Genomic DNA, 16,761 nt, shown 5'->3' on the forward strand with positions numbered 1-16,761 from the left:
TTGTGGGTGTGACCTTTTGATTAGACTATTTCCATGGAGATACGACCCCACCCATTCAAGGTGTGTCTTACTTGGTTTATTGGAGTCCTTAAAGGAGCTCATGGAGAGAGAAATTGCTCAGAACTGACAAGGGGAGCAGAAAGATGAAAGCAGACATAAGGGAAACCCACAGAAGCTAAGAGGGTGATTTTGAAACCAACCCAGGAGGGCCAGCAGGTATCACCGTATGCCTTCCCATGTGACAGAGGAACCTGCCTTTCCTTTGAGAAGGTCCTCTTGTTGGTACCTTAATTCAGATATTTTCACAGCCTTAGAACTGTTACTTGAAACTTAATAAAACCCCTTTATATAAACCAGTCAATTTCTGGTATATTGCATTCCAGCAGCTTTAGCAAACCACTATGTGGGCACTGGGCACCATGCTAGGTACTTTATAGATATTTACCTCCTTGTCAGATAGGCAGTATCCCTCTTTTATAGATGGAGAGAAGAGAGGCTAACAAGAATTAAGCAATAGCTATCAGTGGAAAATGACTGAACCAGAAGTCAATCCCAGGCCTACTTGTTGTCAGAGTTTATGCTCCATAGCCTTTCAAGTATTTTAAACTTCTTGAACTCATTACCTTTTGTTATTATATGATAATAGCAATGTTCCATTGATTTTTGTTTAAATTAAAAATTACAAAAGCCGTGGAGGCAAAGAAAATGAAAATGTAAACAGCAATGAAACACATAGGGAAGCCAATGTACAATCTTGCACGTTGTGCCCAAGGATCTCTTCAGGAACATTCACAGAGGAAGGAAACAAACAGCATCAGAAAAGAAAACATCAGACAGGTGGGCATTCATTTCCATTTGGCCTGTGGGCACACAGCACTTCAATAAGCAACACACTGACATCCTAAATTGCTTTTCTTATGCTGATTTTTCATCTGATTTCTTTCAAACTATTGCTTCCTGGTGCTACCTGTTTGTGAACAGTTTAAGTTCGGCAGCATTTCTCTCTTTGACAACTCCACTGGGTTATTTGTTTGTTTTTACACCATGTTCTCCTTTTATAAAAATAGGAAATTAAGGATGAAAGTTATTATACATATGAGCATAAGCCAAGGATGTCAAAAAGCTCAGTCAACAACAGGAGCCAGGGGTCCCAAATGTGCACTTAGCCTCAACTGGACTTAGGCCAGTTGATTGGCATCCATTCATGGATGAAGAAACATAATAAATTGATCAAGTACAAAGCAATTACAATATATTACCAATTATTGGATCCAGAGGGGGGGATATAATCAAGAATTTAAAAGTATATTTGTTCTCTCTGGAAATAAAACACCCCTCTATAGCATGAAAATCAACTGTTCAAGTTGCAGTTTCAGAAAGTGCTTGGAGCCCTTTTGTGTGTGCTTTACAGTAAGAATTGAAGAAATAAGCAAACAGAGAATTCAATCAAATCAAACCGTTTTGTGCCTTGAGTTCTAAAAAAGTAAATGATTTAGAAAAATAGTATAAGTTTACAGTCCATCTAAAAAGTCCAATGGAATCAAAGTATTCTTCACATTTAAAATTGGCTTTAGTTCAATTGTTTACTGCAATCGAAATTTTAAGTAAAAAAAATATCAAAACCTTAACCAGAAGCTTTTGATCAAAATTTTCATAATTCCTAATAGCTTTTGCTGTATGCATTATTAAGCTCCATCATAAGGACTTAAAAAGGGCGTGGCACCAATACCCTTTTGCATCCTCAGAAACAGTATGTGGAGTATGCAGCTTAAGTTAGGAAATTTACTCAATTATGCCCTAAAATGACCAATTTTAAGCCCAAACAATTACTATATAAGAATTTCCAGTTCCCACAGCTGGAAACCAAAGTAAGTCTCAATTCTATGCGTAGACTACTCATTGGAAAAGAACAAAAAGGCTCCTTTTATAGACCAGGCCAGGAGCATAGCTGTAGCAGTGCTGGCCACTCCAGTTCAAAGTAAATCAAGACAAAGGATGTCCCTTTGATAACATCCAATGCCATTTCACCTTTAAATTAAGATAGTGAATGTTCTTTGGTTTTACTGGCATAAAAGGTTACATGCTTCACTGTGCTGGTTTGAGAGTACTGTGTACCCCAGAAAAGCCATGTTCTAATCCTGATTCAATCTGGTGGAGGCAGCCATTTCTTTCAGTCCTGATTCCGTAATGTAGGTTGGAATCTTTTGTCGAGATTATCTCCAGAGTTGTGACATACCCAACAGTGGATGTGACCTTTATTTAGAGATGTGACTCCACCCCTTCTGGGCGGGTCTTGATTAGGGTTATTGGAATCCTTTAAAAGAGGAAACGTTTTAGAAAGAGCGAGAGACAAGAGAAGCTTCACAGCTGATGGAAACTTGACAGCAGAGCTGACACAGATGTGGACACGTGAATAGGAACACGTGTTTGGCGAAGCTTGGAGCCCAGCAGACAATGCCATGAGAAGTTAGCAAGCCAGAACCTGGAGCAGGAAGCCAAGAGATGAAAGCCAGCCCCGGAAAAGCAAAGTGAGGAACCCCCGGAGGAACAGAGGCTGAAAGCAACGCAGGAACAAGGGACCAGCAGATGCCAGCCATGTGCCTTCTGAGCTGAAAGGTGTTCCTGACCCATCAGTCTTTCTTGAGTGAAGGTAACCCTTGTTGGTGCCTTCATTTGGACACTTTCACTTCCTTTGAACTGTAAACTTATTAAATTCTTCTTTGTAAAAGCTGTTCCAGTTCTGGTAGATCTCATTCCGGCAGTATGCAGACTAATGCACTGGTTCATGTGTTGTATTAGCACATCAACTGCCTTCTAAGGGGATCTGAAGTGTGTATAGCATCATTTCAGTCCAAAAAGTAAAAAATTTCCTCAGATCAAGTTCATGTAACTGTTACTGAGCCCCCTGCTGTATGCATCCATTTGAAGTTTTGCCCCCTCCCCGAACCCAAGGACACTTGGCAATGTCTGGAGACTCCTGTGGTCGTCGTAACTGGGAGGGAGAGAAGTGTGCTGTTGGCACCTAGTGGGTAGATGCCAGGGAACCTACTAAGCACCCTACAATGTACAGGACAGCCCCTGCAGAAAATGTCAGTTGTGCCGAGGTCGAGGAACCTTGAGTTACATGTAGTGACAATGGGGTCTTAGTGAGTTAAGGAAACAAGTTATGAAAGACAACAAATATGGTCACTGCCTTGGTAGAGTTCATAGTCTGAGAAGAAATACCACTTTATATATATAATTCTTTTTATCCAAAGAGTCCACATGTTATTTGTATTTAAATACTTTTATTTTTCATTTCACAGAAAAAAAGCAACAGTGTTTGCAGTTACACATGCCTTTCAATCAGTGCTGGTCATATGCAAAATAAGTTATCAGAAGTATAAAGAAAAATAAGCTTTTTCCCTTTACAACTGAAACAACACAATTTGCATATACAATTTTATACATATACATACTATTTTCAGTCTTCCACAAAAGACAGATTATGATATAAATTTAGAATTCCAACCACAAACTCAGATTCAAGGAACTGAGGATCTTTATAGGTGCTTAAATATAAAAAATTTCCAAGTAATTACTTTCCAAAGTATTTGAAAGATGCTGTTCTTCACAGCAACATGGAACACGGCTTTAATCAAGACAGTGGCAAGACTAAGTTTTGTCTCAATGTGAGTTTGTTGATTAATGCAAATGCTCCAATTATGTTGTAATTCTCATTTTATATATACATACACACATGAGTGTATTATTGTTATGATGGTTTATAACATTTCAACTTCTGGAACATTTCATTCAGTTAAGCCATGACCTTTTACTTCCTTTGAAGTCTTTCAAATTAAGAACTGTTCAGAAATATCACTAATGACTACCATGACTAACTCCAAAAAGGTGTCCCCTCTCTTTTATTTATGATCAAAGTTAAATATGTCATGAACAAACTTTTACTTTTTCTACAGCAGCAGGTATAAGTAACAGCAAAGTAGAGGCTAATTTTTCAACACTAGAACCTGAGAATTTGATATGGTAAATAAAGTTTCTTTGCAATTTTACAGGAGTCCTATCACCTAATGTTTCTAAAAACTATATATAATATGGCAAATCTTCAGCATGGAGTGCATCATTATAAATGTCAAAACAAACAATGCTAAGATGCTTGAAAGAAGGGAGGGAGGAAAGAAAGCAAGAAGGAAGGGAAAGATGTTTACATACACATCTTCTTTGATACAGACAAATATGGAGTCATGACATTTACCATGTGGTAGATGAAGAGACAGCGTGAAATATAATACAAGAATGCTGACAGTGCACATAAAAGCCTGGGTGCATGAAATGCACACACAAACATAGAGCTAGTGAGGCAGCATTGGCTTAAATTTTTGAGTGCAATTGAAGATAACATCTAACAGGGAAGAACCAAAGACAAAAGGGAAAAGGAACAGGATAGTACAGCAAATGGAGAACGAAGGAGAGAGATGCAGCCACAGCAAAGAGCTCTGCACAGGAAAGGGCCAAACTTGCTGTGCCACCTCCAAAACTGTTTTTGGATTATGTTTTGGGCCCAAGGTTTCATTCACTGGAACCATGATAACTCAAAAGGCTCATTCTCAGAATCAAAATAATTTCCCCCAGGTACACATGAATATGCTATTGATGGAACTGAAACTGACTTCTGCAGATGATTCAGAATTCGAGGTCTCAAAAAGGAATTACTCTCAAGAGTCTTCAAATGAGTACCAGGCAGCATTTTTATTTCAAAATACCATAGTCGGCTTTATTGTCTTAACAGTTACTGAAAGACTAATCATCAACAAACTGTAAACACACTTTAACTGCTGTCCTCTTGCCTGGGCTGGGAATTTCCAAAGTAGAGTTTCCTTCTCACCATTTTATTCAGTCTGAATCAACATGAGAAATATTGGATCTGATTTGTGTCCACAGTTGAACCATATTCAAAGAGTCTTCTCATATCCAAACAGTCCCTCACCTTATTTGCTATCCATCTACTGCCACTAGTTACAGCACCACGCTGCTGGGCCTTCAAGCCAGACAGCAGGGATTCAGTGGGCCTTTATTTCTTGTTACGTACCTTCACAGCCCTGTAAGGGACTAAGAACTAAAGAGAAATGATGAAAATAAAGAAGAAAATTGTATGTATGTATATATATAATTACGATTTTAAAAGTATAGACCCTTTGGAACAAGGTGAAATAACCACAAAACAACTATTATACTAGTTACTGCTGAACAAGAAAATACATGGGAAGGAAAGAAGTGATCTGTAATGTTAAGAAGCTCAATATTCTTTAGGTCCCTAAATATGCAAAAGACTAAATACAAAATGGAATAAAGCCTATTTATACTTACTAATAATATTTTCCTGGCAAAAATACAAATCCCACCAAAACTAACAAGTAAGTAAACAACATACAACTATTCTACTAACTATTGCCCATATAGGCAATAAGGGGAAGGGGAGAAAGGGAGATGTGTCATACATTGATCCTCAATTTTCATTAGTTGCCCCTACATCTATGCAAAGGACAAGGTACAAAACCAGTAACACAAAAACACTTATATACATTTATTAAAAATACGCACCCTATTTCCCTTAACCACTACCCACCCAAATAAGAAACCTCAGAAACAAAACAAAACCATAAAATGAAACAAAACAAAAAAGCCTACCCCAAATTATTATAAAACTATTGCCCAGGCAGGCAATGTGGGACGGGAAGAAGAGGAGATTTATCATACATATGGACCTCCACATTTCATTAGTACCTACAAGTTCCAGCAAAGGACTGGGTACTAAATGAAATAACACAGAATGTAGCAAACTTCTATGTACATTAAAAAAATATAGAGACCCAACACTTTTTCTCACCCAGAAAGAAAACCAAACATCTATTCTTCTACCATTGCCCACCAGGCAATGAGTGCAGGAAGAAGGGGATATTTTTCATAGACTCAATCTCAACCTCAAATATATAAACAAGCAAACCCTCACACTATGGCTACTGCCCGTGTACACAAGATTTAGGGGAAGGGAGAAGAGATCTATCACAACTCTGGATCTGGGCTTCTGTATTTAATTTCATTTTCTACCTCCAAGTACAAACACAAAACTGGGTTTGGAATCAAAGAACACAAAAGTAGCAAACATTTATATACGTTAAAAAACAATACAAACCCAGAAATCCCCATCCCACCCTGCCAAAAAAACCCTCAAAAAACCAAAAACCTAAACAACTACTCTATTAGCCATTGCCCAGACAGGCAATAAGGAAAGGGGAGAGAGGGAGATTTTTCATAGAATGAACCTCAATTATGTACCTAAAATAGCCATGGAAAGGTCTAGGTACAAAATGAAGCAACAGAAAAAGGTGCAAAAACATTTATATACATTTTTTAAAGTATACATCTCCACCCTCCTGGGGGTGGTGATGGAATAAAAAACTATTGCCCACAGAGGCAATAAGGAAAAGGGACAAAAGGAGATTTTCATACATCCGGACCTCCACATTTCATTAGGTACCTACATGTCCTAGCAAAGGACTGGGTCCTCAATGAAATAACACATAGAGTAAGAAAAACTGTATATACATTTTCAAAAAGTATATAATATATCCTGCCCTTAGCCCCCTCACCTCCCTCAATATTCAAAAAACCCAAACTATTGAAAAATTATTGCCTATAGAGGTAAAAAAGGGAAAAGGAAAAGAGGAGATTGTTATACATCCACAACTCCATGGTTTATAAGGAACCTAAGAGTCCAAGTGAAGGAGTGGGTGCCAAATGAAGTAATAATTAAAATATGTACATGTGTTTAAAAAGTATATGTCCTGAAATCACCCTCTGCCCCAATACCCAAAAAGAACCCTTAAAACTACTCAACTAGTCTTCTATCCACTGCCTGCACAGCAATAAAAGAAGGGGGAAGAGGAGACTGTCACAGACTGAACCTCAATTTTCTTTATATATCTAAATATTCATTTAAAGGACAAGGTAAGAAATGAAGTTAACAAAAGAGTAGCAAATACATTTATATACATTACCCTGAAACCCCTTTCCCTCCCCAGGCAAGAAAACACTCAAAAAAACCCAAACTACTCTAAATTATTGCCCACTAGGCAATAAGGGAAAGGGAGAAAAGGAGATTGTTATACATCCGGAACTCCATGGTTTATTAGGTACTTCCAGTCCAAGAAAAGGACTGGGTACCCAATGAAATAACACAATATAGAAGTAAAAACATGTATATACACAAATACATATCCCTGCCCTGCCTTCTCTCTCTCACCCTATTACCACCCCATGCTCCCAAAAAACACACAAAAAACAAAACTTGACTGCAACAACTACTCTATGACCTACAGCTCACACATGCAATAAGGGAAAGGGCGAAGAGACTGTTATACATTTGGACTTCCATGTTTCATTAGGTACTCTCATGTCCATGAGAAGGATGTAGTACAAAATGAGGGACATAATACAAAATATATTAGCAAATATACTTGTATTTATTAAGTACATATCTTACATACCCTACTCACGCCCACCCCTAATATAAAACAAACTACTCTATTAGCTATTGCCCAGAGAGGCAATAAGGAAAAGGGAAGAGAGATTTGTCATACTCTGAACCTCAGTTTTCATTAAGTACATGTGCATCCAAAGGAACAAGTATAAAATATAAAAAGTAGCCAAATGTTTATATACACTTAAAAGAATGATATAAACTCTCCCTCCCCCCACCACCCTCAAGACTAGATCAAGACAGTAGCAACTACTCTATTAGTTATTGTCCACACTGGCAATGCAATACAGAGAGAAGAAAATGGGACATTAATCACACTTCTGGAACCCTATGGTTCATCAGGTATCCATATATCCATAAGAAGGCTGAATGAAGTTCAAAGTGAAATACTGACAAAATAGCAGCAAAGACATTTATACACATTTTTAAAAGAACATATTCTGTTCTACTCCCAACATCACTACCTCCTTTCCCAATACAAAACCAATAAACTACTCTGTCAACTGTTGCCAACAGAGGTAACATGGGAAGGGGAGAAGAGATTTTCATAGGATAGTACCACACTTTTTGGGGGACAAAATATATAAAATGAAAAACTATAAATATCAAGATACATGTATATTTGAAAAGTATATACCTTCCTCAAAACCACCCAAATCAACCAATCAATCACTATTCTATCAACTACTTGCCCATGCAGGTAGTAAGGGAAAGGGAAAAGAGGAGATTTATCATACTTTTGGACCTCTACTTTTCATTGGTAAAACAATGCAGAGACCAAAGTCCAAAATGAAAGGATGTAAAAAAAAAAAAAAAAAAAATCAAACAAATTTATATGTCAGTTTTAAAAAATTCAAATGGGAAGGGGAGGATGTTTTTCAAAAAGAGAGTAAATTCTTATAAAAAGAAGAGTAACAAAGGCAAAGGGGAGAAGAAGAGCTACATCATAACCCTATGACTTAAATTCTTAGACAGGTCTGTGTAACAAAATTCCGGTGCAGTTTTGCAAATTCAGCCCAGGAACTGCTGTCTTTGGTAACAAGGCGTTCTGATATGCATATGGCTTCCCTGCAGCCCCATGAAACACAAGGAGTTTAAATGATGTTTGGCAATCTGATTGCAGATTATGGCCCTAGGTGCCTTAGTCTTGAGTAGATGCTGTCAAAATCCAACCTCAATAAAAAAGGTCATCAGTTACCCAAGGAACTCAGCATTTAACTTTAATTTCTCACTTTCTGATATTCAGGAAGGATTCCGTTCTGTAATCAGTAATACTGAAGCTGCTCCTTCCTCTGTGCAGGACACTGCTGACAATGGCTAAAGCCCAACAAAATGAAAGTACGGTGAAGAAGATTAGAGTGGCGTAAACCTTTGATAGTGTGGAAGTGTTTCATGAATACTGTAAAAGTGTCAAGCCAATTTCATTTAAAGAGACTTATATGAAACCACAAGATGGAGGAAGGCACAAGCTTATGGTGGAAGCTGACAGTATTTGCAGTTCAATATAACTAATCATTTGATTACAATGATTAGTTATATTTAATCATTTATATGATTAATGATTAGTTAATCATTACATTTATATGTATATTTATACAACAGAATAAACTGGACTCATTAGATTTCTACTTTCATAACTCTTGAGATCTCCAAAGCATAAATTTTTCTTCCACAATTTCCAATTCCACCTTCCCTAATAATTTAGTATGATGCACCTTTTACGTTACATTCCAGTGGACAGTTTCTGCAGTAAAAGGCATACGATATTTACCAACCTACTTAATTCTGTCATAGATCTGTGTGCTTATAGAAAAAACATACTTTGACTTTTGTGCTTCAGTCTGTTTGAGTTCTCAGAAATATAGTGGCTAAGATAAAGTTTTTTTTGGGGGGGGGGACTTTGAAAGCTACAATCATACTTATTATACTATAAGTTTTACCCATTACTTAACCCTTAGGTTTCTAGCTTAGAGATAACTGTTAGAAGTCCTATTTGGATGGGTGAGTAGAATGCTAAAAATTAATGGCATTTATGGGAAAAACTGAAGGAAAGCCTACTAAAACTTACAAAAATAATTTAGATGTTATGGATCTGGAAGGACAGGAATGAACAGCTTTTCAGTATGAAGATAGCAATGGGTCATGAGTTGCTTCTTCTTTTAGCCTGAGTTTTGACAGGTTTTACTTAGAATGACACCTTTCCCACATTACAAACAAACACACACACACGCATGCACTGAGAAAAATGATGTAATTCAGGACAAGATTTGCCATATGCAGAGTTAATACATACTACAGGAGCGATGCCAAGATGGTCAGGTAAAACTGAAGAATTACAGCTGGTTTTGAGAAATAACAAAATTTAAACTTGGTATCAAAGTGGAATTTAGTAATATATAGTAAAAAACCAGGAACAACAAGAAAACCCTCAAAAGTTTATTATTATCCTCACTTTAGAAATATAAAAAAACATTAACTTTCAAAATAAACTAAATTATCATCCATTTACTGAAAAACAAAAGGAACAGAGAACTACATTCACCCCAGTTTCAATAAGACATCTTCAGATGATTCTGTGATTCTCAGGACAAGCAGAGAGATAAATATTGTTTAGAAGAACTTAAATTGGGGGAAATGTATTGTAGTTAAAGAAAGCTGTCTTTTAGTTTGCCAGCCTTTTAAATTTTGTTTTATAAAAATATTTTCCATAAAAAAAATATAATTTTATACAGTCCCACAGATTCTAAACTGCACACCTGCTGAATAAAAAAAGTGACCTTTCCCATTGTTTGACTACAGGGTACTATTAAGAGCTCACAAATGGGCAACTACACTTTTAATGTACATAGAAGCTGTTTTCAAACTACTTAGGAATTATTAGGAAGAAAGCTTTTCCCCTAGAAATCAAAGAAACACAATAATCTGGGTTTAAGTCTGCATAGCTCAAAAAATTCAAGTACATATTTCTCCTTCAGAAAGAGTAAAAATGCCATACAGTTTTGATATTCTCCCTCATTTTCTTTCTTTCTTTGGCCATTTTTTTAAATTTATTAGTTTGACCACAATAAACAAAAAACTATGATTTCCAATGAAAGAAAAGTACTGTTTTTCATGTTGGAAAAAATTCAAAACCCACCATATCAAACCTGAATTCACGTTACCTCTACCCTACAATCTATTAATTCATTAAGGTACTATGGTGAACCTCAAATAAAAATGTTCAATTTCTCAAAGGTCTAATTTTAAAATATGCTTCTAATATGCTACTCTATGATATAAAATGAAAATCCACACAGGGGTATGATCTGGAAACAAAGTATCTATGACCTATTATGCCAAAAGGTAACTTAAGCAAACTGTATTCTTAGTAATAGAGACAAAAATCATAATGAAAGACAGCAGTGTTAACTAAATGCTTGTCATGAATGTAGAAATGGCTAACTGTAACAGATCACAGGGAGTGATAAAGGTGTACAGATTTGGGCAATTTCAGTATCCTTGAATAAAATAATCACTATCAGAGTGAACTAATTTTGGAGCAGTTTCCTATGGTAATGTTATAAAAGATCAAAAAGAAAGTGTTAAATATTTGGAAAATTTAAGCTTTTTGGCCTTGTTATTTAACTTTTCAATGCAACAAAAACATAAAAATTCCGTAGCACCTGGCTATTCTGCAGAAAAAGACACAACAGCTATAGAGCTTATTTAAACTTTTTTTTTCAGAAAAGAAAAGACTAATCAAAACCCCAAAGTAGATCTGCACACCTGAGATCAGTTCTTACATTCGCACACTTCACCATCTTTTCATCATATTCTTTGAAGTAAACTTTGTACCACATTCAAATGAGATATATAAACATGAAGCAACGAATGGCTGACAGAACAGCAGCTTGCAGAGACGGTGGCCCTTACGATAGACCTTTCACTGTGTTAGCACTTTCCAGATATTGAGAAAGAGAACGGATTTCTAAAACAGATTCCTCAGATTCCACCCTCCTCCCCATTTTTATATCTTCAAAGTAGAAAATTTACTCATTGTTTTTGTAGATGACTGGCATTTAGGGGAATAGAATTTTGTAATAAATAACTATAGACTGCCCGAAGACACCAAAACAGACAGACATGAAATACAGACATGCCCTGAGCTAACTAGAACTCTGAAGAGTGTGCAAACAACTTGGCAACAATTCTGGCTTCATCTTGGCTTTTTGCAAAAGCAGCAGAGCCCCCAAGTTTACAAGCTTTCTGAATGGATGACAAAATGAGGTGTGGTTGTGTGTGCTACAGCCACGATGACAGAGTTTTTAGGTTTTTCTCCATCCATTGGATATTTAACTGAATGACTTCCAAAGCCTCCTGGACATAACGAAGCCGAAACGTTGCCTCTGATTGATTTTCAAAGAATGCCTGGACCTGGAAGTTCAACACAGAAATATTTCAAAAGAAGAAAAGCACAGTAAATTTCAGGTAACCATGAATATCCTTTGCAAATAAGATTTTAATTGATGATGATTGTGATATTTTGAAATCAGTGGAGAGAAGAGGTACTTTGATATTCAAGGTCTTTACACTGAGTTTCTGATTTTAGTGAAGTACTTTTACAACTAAATTCTCCTTATTTCCACAAAGATGAATTTTTTCAAATTAAAATATAAAACAAAAAGGCCCAAGTAACAGTAAATAAGATACAGGCTAAAGTTAGGCTTGGTGCTAAAAATTCACCCCCCAAATACAATTCTTCAAACAATTTTACTTCCACTTAAATAAATATTTGGTATATTTTGGTCTTAATCTAAAAAATTATTTGTTATTTTCTAATAGAAAGAAAAGAGAGTATTACTGAGAACAGAATCGTAATTTTTCCTCAGTGTCATTTAGCCCATCCTTCATAAGTAAATCTCAACACAGAATCATTAGCACCGAAGGCCCGCAGAGAAAAGGGGGACAGGGACAGACACGAGAATTCACCATCTCAAAGATAGCAAACCTGAGGAGAAAGAGTTACTCAATATCCATATAGCATTTTATACAACTAACCTCTGACAAATGTGTCTTTGTTGAAAACAGATGAGTTGATCCAGCAACGATATTTTGCATGATATAGGACCCCAGAAGGAACCTGGAGTAATACAAATAAAAAGAAAAAAATGAGGCAGCTGCTGGTAAGCAAAGCACTATTCCCGAATACAGAGGAAAGGCTTTAATGTAAGCTATAGATGCCAAAGGCAGAGCGGAGTCCTGATTTTGGGAATCTCAGCTCAGTAAATGAGAAGCAGTCCTACACAGTTACTTCCAGTAGGAAGGAAAGGACCAAAAAGATTAGGCATTAAAGATAGCCAGATAAAGTATTATTCATTTAATCTACTAAAAATCATATCAAACTCCCAGAAATTTCATTCTCACTTTAAAAAAAGAAAGAAAAAGGGAAAAAATCTACTTGTGCTACTTAGCTAGGTGTGAGTTCTTAATCTCTTGGCAATGACATACAACTAAACACATACAACTAAATGGCTCTTCTGAAATAGCCTACGGTTATGCTGAGCTAACTGACCTAATGCCACACATGACTGGGCTTGATGAGAACTTGAATGGAACACCTCAGTTAAATGAAGCATATTATGGAATTATGCTTACAAATGTGAAAAATTCTGGGTGTTTCAGTTAAACTGTCAATGAAGCATTTTTCTTCTCACAGTAAATCATAATTCCTGTGAACCAACAAAAAACTGGGGGACTTTAAATGTAGAACCTGAGAAAACTAACAGTAATTCTCTGAGAAACTTACTTCTGTACAAGCCTATTCCATTTCTCTTTGACAAAATCCCATGCCAATAAATGTCCCGGAAAACGCCGTCCCACTGTTTTGATGACGAGCGACAGCTTCTGTGCTCGGATGGTATCTCCTTCAAGGCAACTTTTCATTAACCTGAGGAGCAAAGCAGATTTAGTCTCCAAAATAATTGTGATAAAGTGATGACTGAATTTAAATTAGTGTTGGTTTCCTATTAAAACTCTGGTGCAATTCAAGGGAAAAAAGTATTGGTATAGTCTAAAATTGATCTATAGATGAAAACCTCTCACTTGTCTAAATGAAGGGAAACTCACCCATGAACTAGGCACTTACATATACCCTCAGAGAATAATAAATAGCTATTGGCTACATATATTGACTATACAAAGCACACTGGAAATAAATTCTGATAGAATTCTGGAGACAGGTATTTTTTTTCTGATAAAAACCTTATTTGAGTTGGAAGGCATATTAACACTCATGAAAGAACCAGGCTAGTTTAGGTGATTTGAAAATGAAGATATATTTCAGAATGTATTCTTAAATGATATTAATAGTTAACACTTATTGATTACTATGTGCCAGATAATACTCTAAGTTCTTGTCACACAAAGCTATTAAATAGGTATTTATCACCTGTTTCTATTTAACAACTGAAGAAACAGAGGTTATGAACTTACCCCATGGTTGCATGGCTAATAAATGCTAAAGCCTGGCATTTGAATGTAAGCAGTTCTCATCACCTGAGCATTACTATCTGTTTACAGTGAGAAAACACATTATAATGGGGATAAATCCCAAATATCCATTGTGTAGACTGAACTATATACCCCAATTTAGACATGTTCTTAATCCTTATCCATATTCCTATGATGTGAGCGCAATGTGAACAGGACCTTTGGAAGATGTTATTTTTAGTAAGGTGGGGCCACACTGAACCAGGGTGGGCTTTAATCCAGATTACTGGATGCCCTATAAAGAGAAAGCCACAGAGGGGAATCAGAAGTGGGAAGACAAAGGGGACCTGGAAGAGAAAGGAGGAAACAATGCCAAGTGGCAAGAAAGCCAAGAATTGCCAGGAGCCAGTATCACAACAGCACAGAGCCCACGAACAGTGTGGTATTTGTGACAGCAGTTCAGGCAAACTAGGGCACTCATCATGGGCACTTAAGGAAATAATGGTTTAAATAAATTATAGCAGACCCATATTATGGAATACTGTGCAACCATAAAACAAATGAAGTAGACTTTATAAACCAACATGGAAAACCTTAAAAGTGTTCATGAAAAAGAACCTCGTTAGACAGATTTATCTAAGAAAGAAAACCATAAAGAAATGGAAAACCTGAACAGTATTATAAACCAATTAGACTTAATAGACATGTATAGAATCTCACCATCAACAGCAGAATACACATTTTTCTCTAGTGCACATAGGTCATGCTCTAGGATAGACCATGTTAGGTCACAAAACAAGTCTCAATAAAATTAAAATTAAAAGTACTGAAATCACACAATGTGTTTTCTCCGACCACTACAAAATGAAGCTAGAAATCAGTAACAGAGGAAGAACTGAAAATTTCACAAATATGTGGAAATTAAACAAGATACTCAACCAACCCATGAGTCAAGGAAGAAATCATAAGGAAAATTAGGAAATATCTTGAGGTGAATTATACTGAAAACACAGCATACTATAACTAATGGATGTAGCAAAGACAGTGCTGAGAGATCTCAAATCATTAACCTAAACAAATCTAGAGGAACTAGAAAGAACAAACAAACCCAAAGTGAGCAAGAAGGAAGGAAATAAAGATTAGAGAGAATATAAATGAAACAGAGAGTAAAAATAAATAGAAAGAATAAAATGAAACCAAAAGATCAATAAATCAACAAAACTTTAGCTAGACTGATTGAAAAAAAAAAGAGGGGATGCAAAGAACTGAAATTAGAAATGGCAGGGAGACATTACTACCTACACCACAGAAATGCAAAGGATAATAAAAGGACACTACAAATAATTGCATGTCAACCTAGATAACCTAGACAAAATGGACAAATTCCTAGAAATATACATCCTACCTACACTATCACAAAAAGAAATAGAAGATTTGAACAGACCAATAACAAGTAAAGAGGTTGAACCAATATCAAAAACCTCTGAACAAAGATAAGTCAAGGCCCAGAACGCTTCGCTGGTGAATTTTTTTTTTTTTTTTTGGTCATAGGCAGGCTTCACTGGTGAATTTTACCAAATACTCAAAGTAGAATTAACACCAAGCCTTCTCAAACTCTTCCAAATAATCAAAATGGTGGGAACACTCCCCAGTTCATTATATGAAGCCAATATCAACCTGTCACCAAAGCCAGATAAAGATATCAGAAAAAAGGAAAATTATAGACCAATATCTCTTATGAATATGCGCATGCAAAAATATTCAACAAAAACTGAATCCAATAGCACATTAAAAGAATTATAAGCAGGAACAAACAGAATTTATCCTAGGAATTCAAAGGTGGTTCAACATAAGAAAATTAACAAATACAATACACATTAACAGAATGAAGGAAAAAAAATTATCATCTCATTTGATGCAGAAAAGGCATTTGACAAAATCTAGTACCCTTATTGAAAGCAACTCTCAGAAAACTAGGAATACAAGGAAACTTCCTTAACATGATAAAGGGAATATATGAAAAACCCACAGCTAATATCATGGCTGAAAGACTGATCAGATCAGGAAGAAGACAAGGATGCCCAGTGTTAGCACTGTTATTCAGCGTTGTATTGGAAGTTCCTGCCAGAGCAATAAGGCAAGAAAAAATAAATAAAAGGCATCCAAATTGGAAAGAAGTGAAATCTTCCCCATTTGCAAATGCAATAATCCTATTTGAAATCCTAAAAAAATCCACAACAAAGTGACTAGAGGTGATAAACGAATTTAGCAAAATTGGGGTAAACTATCAACATGCAAAAATAACGATGTTTTTATACACAAGTAATGAACCATCTGAAAAGGAAATCAAGAACCAAATATCTAGAAATAAACACAACTAAAGATGTAAGGGATTTACTTGTACATGGAAAACTACAAAAACATTGCTGAAGTAAATTAAAGATGTCTTTAATAAATGGGAGGACATTCTGTGTTTATGAATGGGAAGACTAAATATTGTTAAGATGTGAATTCTACCCAAAGTGATTTAGAATCCTAATGAAAATCTTAACATTCTTCTTTGCAGAAATGGAAAAGTCAATCATTAATTTCCTATGGCAATGTAAGAGGCTCTGAACAGCCAAAACAACATTGAAAAAGAAGAACATAGCTGAAGGATTCACCCTTCCCAATTTTAAAATATATTACAAAGTTAAAGTAATCAAAACAACAATGTACTGGCACAAGGACAAATAGACCAATGGAATAGAATT

At 35.9% G+C, this 16,761-nt stretch overlaps 1 protein-coding gene across 2 annotated transcripts in view; it reads right to left on the reverse strand.

Annotated features, from left to right (window-relative positions):
* Positions 1-3,267: 3,267 nt before the first annotated feature.
* Positions 3,268-16,761, reverse strand: part of LNPEP (leucyl and cystinyl aminopeptidase) — a 120,110-nt gene continuing 106,616 nt past the window's right edge. For both annotated transcript variants that reach the window (XM_077139083.1, XM_077139084.1), the window contains exons 16-18: positions 13,326-13,466; positions 12,578-12,659; positions 3,268-11,953 (exon numbers count right to left, since the gene is read on the reverse strand). In XM_077139083.1, coding sequence (XP_076995198.1) covers positions 11,822-11,953; positions 12,578-12,659; positions 13,326-13,466 — 355 coding nt within the window. In that variant the 3' untranslated portion in view covers positions 3,268-11,821. The remainder of the gene's footprint in view (positions 11,954-12,577; positions 12,660-13,325; positions 13,467-16,761) is intronic.

The sequence above is a fragment of the Tamandua tetradactyla genome, chromosome 21, assembly GCF_023851605.1.
Source record: "Tamandua tetradactyla isolate mTamTet1 chromosome 21, mTamTet1.pri, whole genome shotgun sequence".
Classification (NCBI taxonomy): domain Eukaryota; kingdom Metazoa; phylum Chordata; class Mammalia; order Pilosa; family Myrmecophagidae; genus Tamandua; species Tamandua tetradactyla.